At 52.0% G+C, this 16,220-nt stretch overlaps 1 protein-coding gene across 1 annotated transcript in view; it reads left to right on the top strand.

Annotated features, from left to right (window-relative positions):
• Nucleotides 1-16,220, top strand: part of LOC128268996 (nephrin-like) — a 50,020-nt gene that overhangs the window by 11,617 nt on the left and 22,183 nt on the right. Inside the window, exons 2-3 of the mRNA XM_053006320.1 lie at nucleotides 13,837-13,986; nucleotides 14,132-14,311. Of these exons, the coding sequence (XP_052862280.1) occupies nucleotides 13,837-13,986; nucleotides 14,132-14,311 (330 nt within the window). The remainder of the gene's footprint in view (nucleotides 1-13,836; nucleotides 13,987-14,131; nucleotides 14,312-16,220) is intronic.

The following is a 16,220-nucleotide window of genomic DNA, read 5'->3' as shown; positions in this document are numbered from 1 at the left end:
ATTTGAGTGGCGAAAAATGGCGAACCCTCGAAAAGCCTGGCAATTAATCAAAACACAGCGCGCTACATGAGCGCTCTGGTTTGGCAGGATAACATAAATATTTTCACTTTAACTTCTACTGGCCTACGGGGTCGACACACGACCAAGCACACGGTTCCACGGTGTGCTGATGGAGACGTTTTGCTTCGGGAAGCACTTCGGGAAGCGATTTAGAATTCGCCAGACAGAGGACAAATCGTGCAGCGTTCACCAGGTTGCACTTAGGAACGATTCCTTTAAAAGGTTAATTGGAGTCGTTTTGCAATGTTTTTTTTCGGCTTATTAGATATTAACGGCTCATTTGGCGAACCCCGCGTACAGATGGGTTGTTTAATTTGCCTAATCGTATCGATTTTCCCAATGTCGGCTAATTCATTAGGCCATTGTGACAATTTTCTATTTACCAAAGGCCACGGCCCCGTCCAAAAGTCGTTCACTTCACGAGCCCCCCATAAAGGAAACTCATTTCGGTGGTAAAGCCCTCCCGCAAGGAACAGTGGCCTTGTGATTGCGAGAGTGACAGCAAGGCGACGTTCGAAAGGACATTCGAGAAAGCACGCGAACAGCAGAAAGCCATCCACGGCGCAAGGCTTCGGGCAGGAGATGGTGTTTCGGTTTGGCCCTGGCTCTCTACGACGGTATGTCCGCGGGGCTACCGCGGAACCTTCCGGGGGTGAGGAGGCGTCTATCAAATGATGGAATCCCATCCAATCTGCGGTCCATCCCCATCCGCAGTCCAACGATCGACGGCTTCCGGTCCAGGTCCGTCGCCCGGTCCGAAATATCCGCGGTTATGGTGTCGTTTAATTTTGTTGAAATTATTTTACGGCCCAAGAACCGTCGAAGCTGTCACGGAGCGCAATTTTCCTCCTCTGCCCAGGATCCGGCGCGTTCGCTCTCTCTCTCTCTCTCTCTTTCTTTCGTCCTTCGGAGCGGATGCGGGGATTCCACAACAGGTCGGTCGGTGGAAGCAATAAGCGAAATAGGTTGGCCGGAGCGGTGGTGGCAGCAGTAGAAGGACATTAAATTAATGCTGTGGGAGTCTCCATTTTGTGTATTATTTTTAAATTTCATATTTATGAAAGTACACTTTTGATCTGATGAGAAGCTGGGCTCGGGCGAAGAAGTTCCGTTCCATTTCCGGCACACGGAAAGGCCGTTTTCGCTTTTTTCCTCCTTTGCGTGGCACATTTTGAGTGAACGGTAAAGTTTAATTAAAAAAAAAAGAAATGTCTCCTATCAACGTTCATTCCGAAAATTAGAATTAAGTACTGTGTCTCCTAAGTGCTGCACATATTAGCTATTCTTAGAAGCCATATTCTTTGTCTTGTGTTCGTTTCAATTCCGCATCTTCTTGATACATTTCATCTGTATAATTTGCATATTATTCACAAGCCCGTTTGAGAATATGAAGAACTTTTGAATATTTAAATCAAATGCGCAATAGCTAGCGAAATAGCAAGTTAATCATGTGAACATGAAGACCATATGTGTATGTTTTATTTTAGTACCCCTCTCTTAACATGTTGAATGTGTAACATAAAGTTCTAAAAGCAAAATTATGACTTTTTACAGTCATAGTTGTTTCTTATGTTTGAAGTTTGAAGCTTTTATTTTTTCGCATCTTGTCGTCTTTTATTTTCTTAGTAATTAATTGTCGATTGAGTCGAATACTCTAAATCTAAATTTCTTATGCTAAATTTTATCATACTTTTAAATCTCGTTCTCGCATAGACGCCTGAAATGAAAAGTCACCATACGTATACTCGTATATTGCATTGCACACTCAGCCGCACCCTGGGAGCTCGGTTTATTGTCATTCCAGTGCACACATCACTCCGGTTGACCACACCCCGTATGGGGCAGCCTGGCGCCGGATGCCTCAAACATCCCAAAGCCACCGGGAACGGAACGGATCGGTCAACCCGGGCCGGATCTAATTGAATTTAATTTTCCAACGGCACTGCTGCTGCCTCACACCGAATGCCTTTCGTTCGTGAATTTTCGCCGCTTTCTTTCGCGGCTTTCCACTCGGCTTTGTTGACCTTTTCGTTGCTGATGCTGACTGCGCCTTACCGATGCCGAGTGTCCTTTTTGTTCCTTTTTTTCGCATTTACTGTTTAGTTTGTCCAAGGAAGGGGCGTCCGGTTGGCTGTCCTTGGGGAAATTTGCTCAAATTGCTCCGTGGCGTGCTAAGTGTGTGCGGATATATTATATTGCCATAAGTCCACGCCGGTGTGTCGGATTCCCGGTTAGTTCGTCCACTTTTCGTACATTTTGTTTATTTTGATTTTCCCTTCCCTTCGGTTGGCTTCACTTTTAACAACGGCGACATAACTCAAACACTCCGACGTCCGGGACCGGGGGCCATTTATTTGATCGTGAAATGTTGTTGCTGGCATCCAGGAGCGCGGCCAGGCGCGCGGCCATCGGAAAGGTGAACCACGCGGGGTGGTAACAAATCGCCCCACTCGACTGCGTTGTTCGACGGGCGAGACATAGGCTCCACCCCGATCGGCGGTCGCGGTGTCCCAGGATAAGAGGGTTTTCGAACACCACACGATGCCCCCTGAACGGATGTTTTATGGGTGGCTCTCACGAACTGCTGAACCGACGCCACCACCAAGCGTTGGGGCGTTGTTCATAGGCAATCGAAACATTTGTAGCCTCGTGCTGTTACAGCCGTTGACGTGATAGAAAACATAAGTACTCTGGGCTGGGCTGGGCTGGGCTGGACCGGGAGCTCCGGGCCCATAATCTGATTTGTGACAGTCGTTCCGAACGATGCTAACACTAATTTTTAACCACACAATTACTGGCCGCACTCCACCATCGGTCTGTAATCGGTGCCACCAGTGATTAAGATGTAGCCACTTTGACTGCTCCACACGCTACGGCCGGCCGGTTTATCGCTTTTCGATTGACTCCCGTGAAGTGTGGTGATCAGCATAAAAAAGCCAGCCAGCCACCCTGGCACACATGTTCCCCTCGTTGACCAGTCTCGACGATGGCCATCTGGCGTGGCCGGCCGGGCGGCTGCCCGGTGTATTAGCATCAAAATACTTCAATCAATTTTCTTACACCTTGATCCGTTTAATCTTACGATAAGTGGAGCGCAGCACGCCGGCTGGCCGGCCAACATCGAACAACAATGTCCGTTCAAGCGTCGTCGATTCTCGGGTAGACTCCACACTCTGGGCCCCTCTCTGGGCAGCCGATCGATGGGCCGGACGGAAGGATTTGGGGTTCGAGTCTCCGACTTCGAAACGATATCGTTATTGTGCGTAGGACGTCCCGTCCAGTCAGAGCCGGTCAGCTAGTATTGTTGGCCAGTGGAGTCCGGTATGCCCACGCGGAGCCACGAGCCGAACGTGTCAATCGACCACGTGAGCCACCACGCTGGTGGATGCTTAAAGTCGTCGAATGGGCCTGAAGATGAACACCTTGGCACCGTAGGCACACCTATTGGAACTCCCCGGAAACGGGACTTACCGACTCGTTGGATTAGGGTGGCCGCCGCCGCCACCGTGTGGGCGTGTGGATTTTGGTGTTGTTTGCCTCAATCCATATTTCTCTACTGCCCATGTGTGCCTTCATGTTGTCGGGAAGGATTTAAATAGGCCGTAAAGGGGAACAACACACACACACACACAGATTGTTGCTTGGCGTCGGCAACATGCGTGATAAGTGCCTCGGGCACGCCAACACAGGACCGGATCTCTTTCTCGCTCTCTCTCTCTTTCTTGGTCGATGGTCCGTGGAGTTACGGAAACGGGCGCGGCACAGCGAGAGCGACGTTGATGATGTTATTCAGTTCTCGCCGTGTTGGGTTACTTCTTCCCGAACCGGGTGTGCTGCAGAACCCCACACTTGGGGGACTTGGGGCTTGCGAATTGCGAAAGAAGTCGTACAGTCGCCGATGGCCGTCGTTTTCTGCCCGAGCCTCGCCCGAGTACATGAATGTGCAATCAAGGGTTTGATTAATTATTTACGGCTACTGGCGGACGACTGGCGGACTGGCTGCCGACACAGAGGCGCTGACGCTGGCATCGGAAGAACCTGGCGATGGCTCGGGGCCCAACGTAATTATCGTACGCTTGTGTTGCAGCTTTCGCTTCAGTTCAGTTGCTCCGTCGTTCGGTCGGAGATCGGTGAGCGCGGCTTAGCCAACCGCCATCAGCCAACCTGTTCCACTCTGTTTTAACTCCACCCTAGACCTAGATTTCTTCTACGTGCGTTCTAATGGGCGCGAGCAGCGTAAGCGTTGGTGCTCTGATCCAGGCCTTTGCGTGATGGATTCTGCAGTGGATTCGGCTTGACAGTGATTCGCTTTCGAAGGTTGGAACGAGTCTTGATTGAGATAATCAAAGGGTTGTCCTGAAACGGGACTAAACGATCGAATGTTTCGGTTAGTTAAGATACGGTACGTTTGGTCCACGCTTCGGTTGAGGGTTTCTCTACAACCACTTGACAGCTTGAGTTCGATTCTCGATGCTTGAGAAATAAAATCATGACGAAAGGTCCAACAATTGATCACATGCTTCATATGCACAGTGTGCATCAAAGTAAAAAGGACTTTTTCAAAATAAGAACAACAAATGGTTTTTTCTGCCAAATCGTTTTATTCTATTCCAAATAGTCTCCTTCTGCTTCGATACACTGATTTCCACGAATTTTCGAATGACGATTTTAGGTCGTTGGCCGGCATGGCTCGGAGTCGATCGGTTCAAGCCTTCTGAATGGCCAAAAACGTCAGCATAACGTTTTCTTTTCAACGACAAATGAAGTTTTCCGAATAGATAAAAGTCACAGGGTGACAGATCGGATGAATACGGGGAATGATTTATCGATGAAAGGCGATTTTTGGCGTCACCTGTTAGTCCTGTTAACTTTGAGATAGACTGTGTAATTCTTTAAATGTCTTTAAGATTCTTTAAACTATCGGTGATGAATCAAATCTTTGGAAATTCACAATTCCATTTCCATAAAACGCAATGACGATTTCGGCTCAATTTTGAGAAAATCACGAAAATCAGAATTTCAAACCCTCTATTCCTGTTTACTTTGATACAGACGGTGAGTCGGTGCGATTGCCACATTAAAAACTCTTTCTCAATGTCGGCATGGTTATCAATATTTGATAACTTCATACACAAATTCTTACTTATGGCCATTGGATTCGGAAGTCACCACCGTATCAGCGGATTGGTGGCTGCGGCCCTCTCAAGGCTCCCGTTTCTCTATCACCCAGAGCTGGCTGATTCCATTCCCCGCTTCTACTCCGAAATGGACATCTCGTGTCTTGAGACGGATAACTGAGAAAAGCAAACAGCGCCAGGCCGAACTGGCTTCCGAAGCCAGTCTTTTGGATATCACTTTACACGGCTCTACGTGACTCACACGGGACACATCCCGCTGGAGGGCAATGACGTCAAAGAAAAGAGGCAAAGAAAAGACATTCAATTCCGCGTGCGCCACTTTTCTTTCGGAACGACCAACCCGATAGAGGAGCCCGCGCGACCGGAGAGCCAGAAGTGCGCCCAGTTCGTCGTGTGGCAGCGACGACGTGCCCTGTCAAACCTACCTCCACGCGAACGTGTGTGTGTGTGTGCCTCGGGGGCCTCGGGTCCCTCGGATGCCCCGGGGCCAAAGTAGACATGGCGCGTGTGCCGATCTGTGCGGCGGGAGAGATGATCGTCCGGGATCGGTCCGCGTCGCGTGGAGGCTGCGTGTGCCGCTATATGCTCCCGCTGGGGGGGTCCGGTGCGCCCGAATTAGGTGGGGTCTCCTTTCCTTTTTCGGCAGAACAAGCCCGGCGCGGTCGGCGGACCGAAGAAGTCCCGACCAAAGCGGACACACCGACGAAGCAGGAGGTTATTAGAGGGCACAGCCAGCGCGTTATGAAGGCAGGAACCGAAAGGAAATCGAAGAATTGAAGTAAACCAATCAGTCGCACCTGCAGACGGCAGCAGCAGGCACACATCGAGAGACCGAGAAGCCGAAAAGCAGAAGGGCGAATGTGGAAGAACCGAAAGCGGAGCGAACACCGCCAGATCCGTCCGTTCCGAACGGGGTTCAAGATCAACCGATTAATGACGTTAGAATCGGGAGAGCGAAAGAGACCCGTACCGGCGGACGAGGGAAGGGTGTACAATGTAATAACACACCTGAACGCACCCGGGACCCGGCGGGCCCGCGGGGTACGCCCGCCTTTTCCCAGGCCCCCTCCGGTCCGGTGCGCCAGGGCAGAGTGATCCGCCCCGGGCGATGGAAGCGCTGCGATGCGGTGAACGGAAGTCTCCGCAACGCCGTGACTCCTCGCCGCGCCTCGGGTGTCCCTATGGAGGCTTTTAAGGCTTCATCTGAGGGCCCCCTGAGACCCGTGGTGTGGCGTGCGCACGCTCGTGTGTGTGTGCTCAAGTCCAACTCTTTCTCCTTCGCTCACTTTTCCTTCTCATGTTCCCCACCGCATCAGGCGTCAGTTGTTCACATGAATAATAAACGCCGGCAGTAGATGGGCCGATAGGGAGGGAAGGGATGATGGGGTCCATGGGCTGTGATATGGCAGAATCAGGCCATCCGAGGCCAGGCAGCCCAGAGTGCCCGATAACTCGTTTTGTATTACGTGGCGGCGCGCAAAAACCCGGCCCCTGAGAAGTGAAACAGATTTCTCTCGTTTCCCCGTGTTTTCTTCCTGGTGTTCCTGGCGACTGCGAACGGGTCGTCGTCGTCGTCACCAGACCCGGGGCGCTAGAGAGCGTGGAGCGTGGACAAAAAAACAATCTCTGCACATACCTATATTTATTCAACCCGGCCCCTCTCTCGCCTTGGTCATCTTAACGCTCGACGGACCTGTCATCTGCGGAACTTGTTTTGCCTCGGATTTCGCCGTCGTCGTCTTCGTCGTCGACGTTGTTGGGCGTGTGTTGGTGCTGCCGTGGATCCGTTGGAACCCTTCTGTGGCACCCCTCCTTCCGATTGATTCGCTTCTGGTGGACGCGCTGGACTTATGAATGAAAACTGCGACGGCCACGCTGGACGTAAAGGAGTTGAGCGCTGCGCCTGCGGTGGTGACTCTTGAGAACTCGTCGTCCCACCTACCTCTGTGCGCGAGTCCCACACGACAGAAAATAAACAAAACAACTACGCTTGGCCTGGGAGGAACTGGTTTCCGCGCCATTTATGGTGGGAAGGAAATGAAACCTGTTTCGGTGTGCGCGCGCGGCACATGCTGCAAAATTTAAGACAGCAACCGCCAGGTCCAACGGCCAGCGAGATTTGGAAATGGAACAAGAACTGAGAGTGGGACACTTGCCACGACGACGGCGATGATAATGGCGGCCGGATCCAGTTCTTCGACACACGAAGCGATAGCCCCAAAATAGATGACACCCGGTTGTCAAAAGCACAATCCCAGGAGCGAGCCATTGATTCGTGGGCACACACGCACGCACGCACGCACGATATGGGACGACCGCTACCTCGCTCCCTAGGTCTAGGGAGCTGGCCAATCGCCCATTGTTCTACGCAGGCCGTGAAGGCGCGCAATAATTTATGAGTTGATTGCCCGTTTGATTTACGGTACGGACTCCGGCAGGCTCTCTGGGTTCCGGACCATGCGGTGCTCCGGGGTGACCCGGCTCCCGTCGCGCTCATCTTGACAAATTTATGAAGATTTATACTTACTTCCCACTCTGGCCGTGGCCGAAGTCTGGCTCCCTTCCCGAGGTCTGTGGTTTTGGGGCGATCGCGATGCTCTGTGTGTCTAGAGTGTGTGTGTTGGGGGAAAAAACTAAGGGAGGCCCAAAAAACGAAACCACAACCAGCGAACAACCCTGAGCGGACCCTGGAGGCCACACAGCAATCCTGTGGGAACCGGGCAGTCTCCGGGCCTCGGAAATCGGTGTCGCCGTTCGTCCGGAACGGTCACTCAATATCCAAGGCGGGATATAAATTTGAAACCCACTGGAGCTCGGACGATGAAGCTAAGGCTGAAGGGAATCGAAGGGAAACCCTACCGATGCCACGGGCGGGAGATGGCGGTTGATCCTCGCCTCGGCCAGCGCCGTGCGTTTCGACGCATCGGGCGATCGGATCGCGTCCGATTGACGGGTGCACCGGAAATTAATAATCGCATCACTCGCGCCCTTCCGACATCCGAGCTCTCCCAGAAGTCGGCGTCGTCCGCGTTTCGGAGAGTCCATCTTTCTTTGGCTCTCGTTTCAGTCCTCCGTGTTGATATGTGAGGATTCGAAACGAACCCGGAAACCCGAAAGATGCGGTTTGATGTCTTTATCTGTTGTGATTGGCCCTGTTTTTGTTGGTTTGTTTGGGGTTAATCCAAAGAAAAACGCATCAATCTTGCCTTTCCCCGATACTTTTGGGGGAGCTTCTTTCTCTCCGCCGGTTCGTACGTCTGGAAATTTATTGTTCAAGCATCAGACTGAAACCCCGTTTGTCGAGCCCCGTACCCGCGGCCTGAACAACTTGTCGTGTCGTGTCTTTCCGGAAAACAAAAAGATGGGACAATAAAATGCATCATCTCAAGGAAAAGGAAGCCTAATTGCTGTGGAACGTGCGGCGATACATTAAGGACACGGCCGGGCCGGGTCGAGCATAAATCAAAGTCCGTTATGCGTGTGCCCCCTAATGGAATGGTGTATGAATATTGAGTGGGACGCTCGCTTCACGCTCGTTGGTGTCCAGCGAGAGTGTAGGATTAGAGCTTAGAGACACACGGCCCGTAACGGCTGACCTTACTGAGACGCGATCAAATGGTCTGTAAGGTGATCGAATCGGTAGAGATCGTGCGCCGTGAAGCGAATGTTCGTAGCAGCCAGCAGCCCGAATGGAATTAGCTAGCTACTGGCTGGCCGCATTGCAACATTGTGTTCACCGTTTGGTGGTGGCATGTTCGAAATAATTCACCGCAATTTACCCGGGAGTAATCGTAAATGTAATACCATTTTCATAAACTCTTGTCGACGGTCTTCTGATCGTTTGTTCTGTTTGTTCCTTCCCTCGTACAAAGTCTCTAATGAAACCCACCAAGAAAACCATTGCGAACCGAACTCCGTACGATATGTGCCAGATTACATTTAATTGATCTCTCGACGCCAAGCAGCGATGTGGGTAATGTTTATGGTCGAACGACATAATCAGCGCAGCGCGCTTGAATCGCCATCCCTTTTGATGATGTCGGTTTCGAGCGCTCGAGCAGCATTTAAGACGACTGGCGGTCTTTCGGGAGGCACTGGCAAGGGGCATTACAAAATTAACACCACCGCTTAATACCGGATCAGATCAGCTCCCATAGGCGATGTGTGGTGATCGAGTTCGCGTGTGTGGAGTTCGAGCAACTACACCATCTTCGGGCCATCGTTCTCGGGCTTCGGGCGGTTTAATTTTACAACCAATAAAAGCCAAATCAATTAGAAGCTTCCAATTAACCAAACAAGAAGCGATCGTAATGACGGCTGGACTAGCCGAGCCCGTAGCTTTACAGCCGGACAGGGATTTGATGGTCCCCTGTTTGGAATGGGGTGCTGTTTTCGGAGGTTCCACACGAGAGAGAACAAGTGCAGCAAATTGCTACACCACCGTGGGCCGGCCAAGTTGATGATCCGGTTTTTGTTGGTTCCTTCTCCGGTTGCTAATGATCGATTCCGATCGACCGGAGCCCAAAGCCACTGCGATGGGCTGCGGTGTCTCCAGCGGTGCTAATGAGACGTCCGTGGCACACAGACTCAGGGTAAAGGGGTCGCAGCAGGTGGGAATGGGCGTGTGTGTCGCTGGAAGTGTTTGAATCGGTTCTAATGATCGGCCTGGGCTGGAAAAGTGTGAAATTTACCGATATTTCGGGGCGCGTATATTAGTTTGATCGCTTTTCCTATGGCACTTGCTGGGCTCTCCTTGGTGACTGTGTCAGGTCGCCGCGAGCGCGAGATCGTTAATCGGCCGGTCATAAATTTATTCCTTGTTCGGTTAGAATGCAACGCCACGATCGGGGAACGTAGAGGCGAAGATTAATGAACGAAGATATGAACCGGGCGGCCCCGGGGAGGATCATAAACCGAACCCCGGAACCGGTATTGGGCCGGTTGTTGGTGGACCTTTTTTTCGGGCTTTGATCGCTGGAACACACGCACCAATTGGGACATGCAAAGTAACGAAACATTTTCATCGGGAATTCGGGAGGCGAGCGGCTGTAGCAAACGGCCAACGAGGGGTGCTCCAATCAGTGCTCCGATCACAGAGGTCCAGAGCGGCGCGGTTACGCAAAATTGTGCTACAATTAAATTTTAAATTACTACTCCACAATCTTGGGACCTTGGCAGAGAGTGCATTTAATGTCCGCTGAAGCCACCCGAAAATTTGCATATTCGATTCGATGGCGCTCCATTTGCGGGTTCCCGATTCTTTGAGAGCGGACTCCTCTGTCGCCTGTCTTTTGCGCGGTGGGAAATGATTTTTTCACGCCACCACCACTGGGGCAAGACCTTTGCATAGCCTATCATTATCGCCACTGGCCACTGTGCGCAAAAAGCGACAGACTTTCTCAGGGGACTGGAATCGTCGGGATGGCAACGCACCATCGAAGTTTATCGTCGTGGGAAACGCAGGGTTTTGCACTGATTACGCACAAACACACACACAAACACACAGGTGCGTTGAGAGGATTCCTTCCTTCCTTCCTGCGAAGGAAGCCTTCAAGACGCCACCGGTAACCGGGACCTGGGGACCGCTCTTGTTGCTCTGTTTCGTTTTGGCCAACATAATTATCCCGTTCGTCCGTTCGTCCGTTCCGGCGATTGCGCTTTCACGGTTTGCGATCTGCGGTTGGCTGGTGGTGCTGGGTGCATTGCAATTTCCTTCCCTTCGCTTTCCTCGCCAGTGCCTTCGTTTTCTTCGAAGGACCGGGAATCGGGAACGCTTTCATTCACGCGATCGGCCCAACCCATCGATCTTACTACGTTCATTCATGGGCTCCCGCGTTCGCACGGAAGTTGGCGTACCACGTAATTGGCAAGTCGAAGGGTCGAAGGGTTTACTTTCTCGTTCGAAAATCGAACCCCGTTTTTTCGGGTGGCAAGGACCCACCGCAACACTTGTTGCGCCGCAGGAGCCAGCGAGGTCCACGCTCGTTCGAGAGCCCGAAAACCGCAAACTAGCCTCTCGGAGACGGAGTGTGCATATGAAATGTTGCATGATTAAATTACCCCGTCGGTCCCCGTGTGAATCGGTCATGGGAATCAAAACCGGATCGGGCCGTGCTTTGGGGCCGAGGTTGACCGAGGGCGGTGCCCGGGCTGCTGGGAAATGGAATAAAAATTAATGCTCTCGCAGTGCTCGGCGCTCTGATAGCGAGGAGCCCTCGGAACTGCGGAACCTTTCCTTCGCGACTTCTTGTTCGACTTCTGGCAGCAGCAGCCCTGCGGAGATAACGGGGAGCGTTCCGAAATGCGTTCCACCGGCTGCTGCGCATAACTGCATCACCACAGTCTCTCGGCACCGCTCGGGGCCTAATGTCTGCTGCCAACTTATTACGGTTTCATTAGCGGAAACGGAGCACGCGGCGGATGGACGGGAGCTCTCGGCCTCTGGTCTGTCCATTTCCATGCTGATTACTTTCCCAGGCGCCTTCCGCACCGGTCGGAGATAACATTGTCGTGCGCCGTGCTTTCCATTGCCGTCCATTGTTTTCTGCTCGGTCCGGGGACGGATGTAACACATTGCCCAGGTTGCGTTCTCCAAACAGCAGCAGCAGCACCGGTGCAACTTCTCCTGCGGGCCGTTCTGTAGCATAACATGTTGGGGTGTACTTTATTCGGTGACCCTTTTTTGTTGGTTCTGTGCAAATTGCAGGTGCTCAGAAGCCACTGGCGAACTGGGCGGAGGGGAGTCTCTGGTGTTCCCGTTCTCCGGGTTACGTTTGCTGATGTAAATTATAATCTTTGCTATATTAGTTTACGGTGAACTTGTGTGTTGATTACCCTGCTTCCGGGCATCCGATTCTGGAGAAATCCGATTTGTGTGAGCAACAGGGAAACGAACTAAAGGAATCCATTTAAAATACAACAATTCCTATTGCGATTGAAAAATTATTAACAAGGACTTTGGGACTTTGGAAATATATTCTTGGTCTATTGTTTACTTAATCTTATGCTATATTTTTCAACATAATTTTTACTGTTGTCCTCTCTTTTAGTGATTATCATTGTTCCGTCATCTTCGGTTCATGAATCGCGACGGTGAAGTTTTTGAGTTTGTTGAGCTGTTGATCTGAAGATGATCCATTTCTTGCCGCGATCCTTCATTTCACGCTGATCCTTCAAAGTGTTCCTTCGGTCCTTTTTCATTTCGTTTCCATTGTTTTTGTCATTTTAACGATTTGTTTCACAACCACCACGGTGCACTTTTTGCCATTTGCCAAGACACGGCGAACCCTTCAGAATAATCGTTCAATTAGCGAAAGCGGGTTCCCGCGGGACGGGGCGCTTTCATTCTGTTCGCCCGGGGCCCGGTCTTGAAACCGGTTTCCGGTCCCGACCGGATGTCAAACCGGGCCGCGAAAAAAAAGTGAAGACGAAATCGGACTTGGCCGGTCCGTCGTTGTTGTCGTCGTCGTCGTTGTGATCGTCATTCATTAATTGATATCGTACCGCCGAACCGGAGCCAGCAGCAGCGGGAGCTCAGTGGGCGCAGTTCCCGGAGAACCCGGACAGATATTGGTGGCCGCCTGGAATCGAACACACCTCAGAAATTCGAAATTCTTTTCTGACATTTCTGGTTCCGCGCCCCGGGTCCGGTCCACTGGCCACTGCCCTGTTGGCACGCTGCCAGGGTTGGAGGATGGTTCCCGCCGATGTTGCTGCTGCTGAATTATAACTTCCGGTGCAGGTAGCGTTCGGCGGCGGCAGAAGAGCGCACCGGGGGCTGGTGACGGAAAAGATAATGAGCACCATGGACCACGCGCAAAACAACGCACGCGGAAACGAAAAAAAAAACAAAAATGGGCTGTTGTGACCAGTGGTTAAGCGAAATAATTTACAACACGGTCCCCCCCTTTAGAAAATGGTCCACTCCGTCCCGGGGGATGGGATGGGTTTTCCTTTTTTTTGGGTCAGCCTAACCGTACCGAATTTACGTGGTCGTTATCGGGTGGGTTGTCGGGTTGGGAAGAGAATTTTAAAACACGCTCCCCGGTTGGTGGACAACGAAGTGACACACACAGACACACATACACACACACACACAGACACATGGACACGGTTGTCCCATCATCAGCAGCCGCCGCAGCAGATCTGGATCCAGCTTCCGGGGTTCGGTTTCGGAGCTCATTCAGGTCGCTTTTTTTTGTTGACGAGAGCCAGCAGCCCCATGCTGGGGCGGGCAGCATATGGTTTTTAGGGTCCCAAAAAAAGGCGAAGTTAGTTTATTGACGTTGCTACACGCGCTACGCACATCGTTGTGTAAATGGAGAGCAATCATCATTGACGTCACCGGTCGAATGGAGCGGCGAACAAAAACTCCATGCCGTTCGTGCTTTCTATTGAGTGCCGGAGCTCTGATGGGTTTTTTCCAAGGATTGTCGTGTCCTGTGCGTCCTGTCGAATCAGTGATTCATCAATAATGGACCTAATCGCTTCGATATAAGATTACTGTAAGTGAATGCTCCCCGAACGGGAATTGTGGAGTACGAAAAGAGAGAAACCATTGGCAGGAGTTACGGTACGCGGTTCGTACAAAAACGTTTTAATAATAATTTTGTGTATTTTATTCCCCTTTCCTTTCCAGTGCTGCCGGTGCTGGAATGCTTGGCACAGCAAAAGTTCCGCATCGTTCCGCGCGATCTGCAGGTACTGGAGGGCACCGAGGCGCTGCTCCGCTGTGAGATCTACAATCTCGTCGGGGCCGTCCAGTGGACGAAGGATGGGTTCGCACTGGGTAAGTCCACCGCGAAGCAGCGCGAATGGCTGAGTCACCGATGGCCTTTTGGCGGCCCAGAAAGACAGGCCAAGGAACGCAGGCGTCAGGCCACCAGTGATTCACTTTCGGGCTCTTTTCGGTCCCATCCCTCCCTCATCCGCAGGCTTTTCCCACACGATACCGGGGTACCCGCGGTACTCGGTGCTGGCCGACCGGAACCAGGGTATCTACAATCTGCGAATATCGAACGCATCGATCGAGGACGACGCCGAGTACCAGTGCCAGGTCGGGCCGGCCAAGTTCAACTCGGCGATCCGTGCCAACGCCAGGCTGACCGTGATATGTAAGTATACAGTAGCTGGTACCCTTTTTGCTACGGTGTGTTATCACCAATCATCCCCGGCCCTCCGAGACGATGGCACTCCGATAATTCGTCCGCAGTGTGCCAATAAATAATGTGTGTTCACTTCTGGCGCTGCTGCTGTCAGCTGCGTTCGATAATCGGTTGCAGATAGCGAGTGCGCTCCTTTCGGAACGGAACCTTCTATGGGTCCTTCTCTGCGTAAGGACGCAGCCCAGGGGCCGCATATGATGCTGCACAACGTTCGGCGTTAATGGACCGATGAATGAGTGGTGCTAGGAGCCCGACCCCGCAGAAGGTTGGTCTAGTTGGGAGGGTTCACTTCGATGAAACTGCACCTTCGTGCACTGTAACCGATCTTTTTGATAGAAAACTTGGCACAAAAGAAAAAAACTCGAAGAACCTTCCAAAAGGCGACCTTCGGCGCAACGTTTCGGCTGGAACAATCCCAGATATGCCAGATTGGGTGGCCGATGCGGTGGGGCCAGAAAAAGAGGCTCCCAGTGAATGTTGGCAGCCCTGACAGGCAGGAGTGGTCGGTTTCCCTCGAAACGCTCCGGCTAGACAGTGGTCGAATTTGTTTTGTGCTTTTCGTTTCTCTTTCTGGGGTCTTATATGCTCCTCCTGCGCTATGCTCCGGACGCTGATGGAGCCGCCCGGTGGTTGGTAGCAAACGAAAGAAAAAAAAAACTGCCAAACTTCGCCCGCACAAAGTTCATTAGTTACGAGGAGCTTTTGGGAGGATTTTGAGAGTATTTATTGTGCCCCGAGCCGGGGGTGTTTCTTTGCGGAGCCACCCGAGGTCTATTATGATGATCGTAGACGGTCGGAAAGCTATGGCAAAGCGATGGCAAAAGGCATGAAATTAGTTGGAGAAATGCAAAAGGTATTCGTTAGTAAGGCCGAGCTGGCCGGGTGCTATTGGATAGATAATGCCGTAGCCGTACCGGGGCCAAAGAACTCTGTATCAGAACGAATGAAGCCGATTTTGTTTCCTGTTCTGTGGACCTTGATTGATTCCATTGAGCGTATTAGTTTGGAATACACTTTTCGGGGATTGTATTTTCCGAAAGGTTTCGTTGACAAGACCCTGGTCTAACCCTGGTGTAACACGATCCCGGCTCCACGTGATACTCCTCGTGGCCACGTGGCCACTCAGGGATTCAGGAACCCTCCGTCCGGACGCAGCATTATTGCACCCGGAGACGCCCAGCGGGCGGCCGCGGAATGAAGAAATAGTTTCTCTTACGCCCTCAACACGTACAAGATAAGCCTCCCGTTGCTGCATTCCTGGGGTTGCTGCATCGGCCATTGTTCCGGCCCACCGTACGGCATCCGCCGTGGCGCAGCGCACTACTCCAAGATTCCGGGCCGGGCCTTTAGAAACCGAGACAAGTTCCGAGGCCGCACACCGGAGCTTCCGTTCTCCGTGCTGCGGCAAATTCCTTGAAATTATTTAATAACAAGTAAACTTTATCTTACCCGGTGTGTCTCGGGCGAGAGAGAGTCCTTCGGGTGGTTCCGTCGTAATTTATCTTACGTGAAGTACGTGAGCAGCCGGTTGAGCCGGTCGAGTGGCCGGTGAATAGCCCGGATCGCCCCCCAGCGCCGGTCACCCGTTTTGAATGCCTAGGATGGCATCCGGGCGCGGCAGAGTAGTATCGTTGTGGCCTGACAGCAGGCGACGTTGAACATACGTTCAATCCCTTGCAGCCTTATAGAGAGATGGGCCCGTTGCCCGTTGATAGGCGGTTGGGTGTGCCAACTCGCTTTTTGGCCATTCGGTTGGCCAGACTCTCCACGACCCCACGATGGAAAGCATAGGAAACCCGGAGTGAACCGAAAAGCTGAAGCAGCGAGCGCGCTGAGCGAGTTTTAAAGTTTTCTTTTT

Source organism: Anopheles cruzii, chromosome 2 (genome assembly GCF_943734635.1).
Source record: "Anopheles cruzii chromosome 2, idAnoCruzAS_RS32_06, whole genome shotgun sequence".
Classification (NCBI taxonomy): domain Eukaryota; kingdom Metazoa; phylum Arthropoda; class Insecta; order Diptera; family Culicidae; genus Anopheles; species Anopheles cruzii.
The sequence above is the reverse complement of the archived record's forward strand: the minus strand, read 5'-3'. Positions and strand labels throughout refer to the sequence as shown.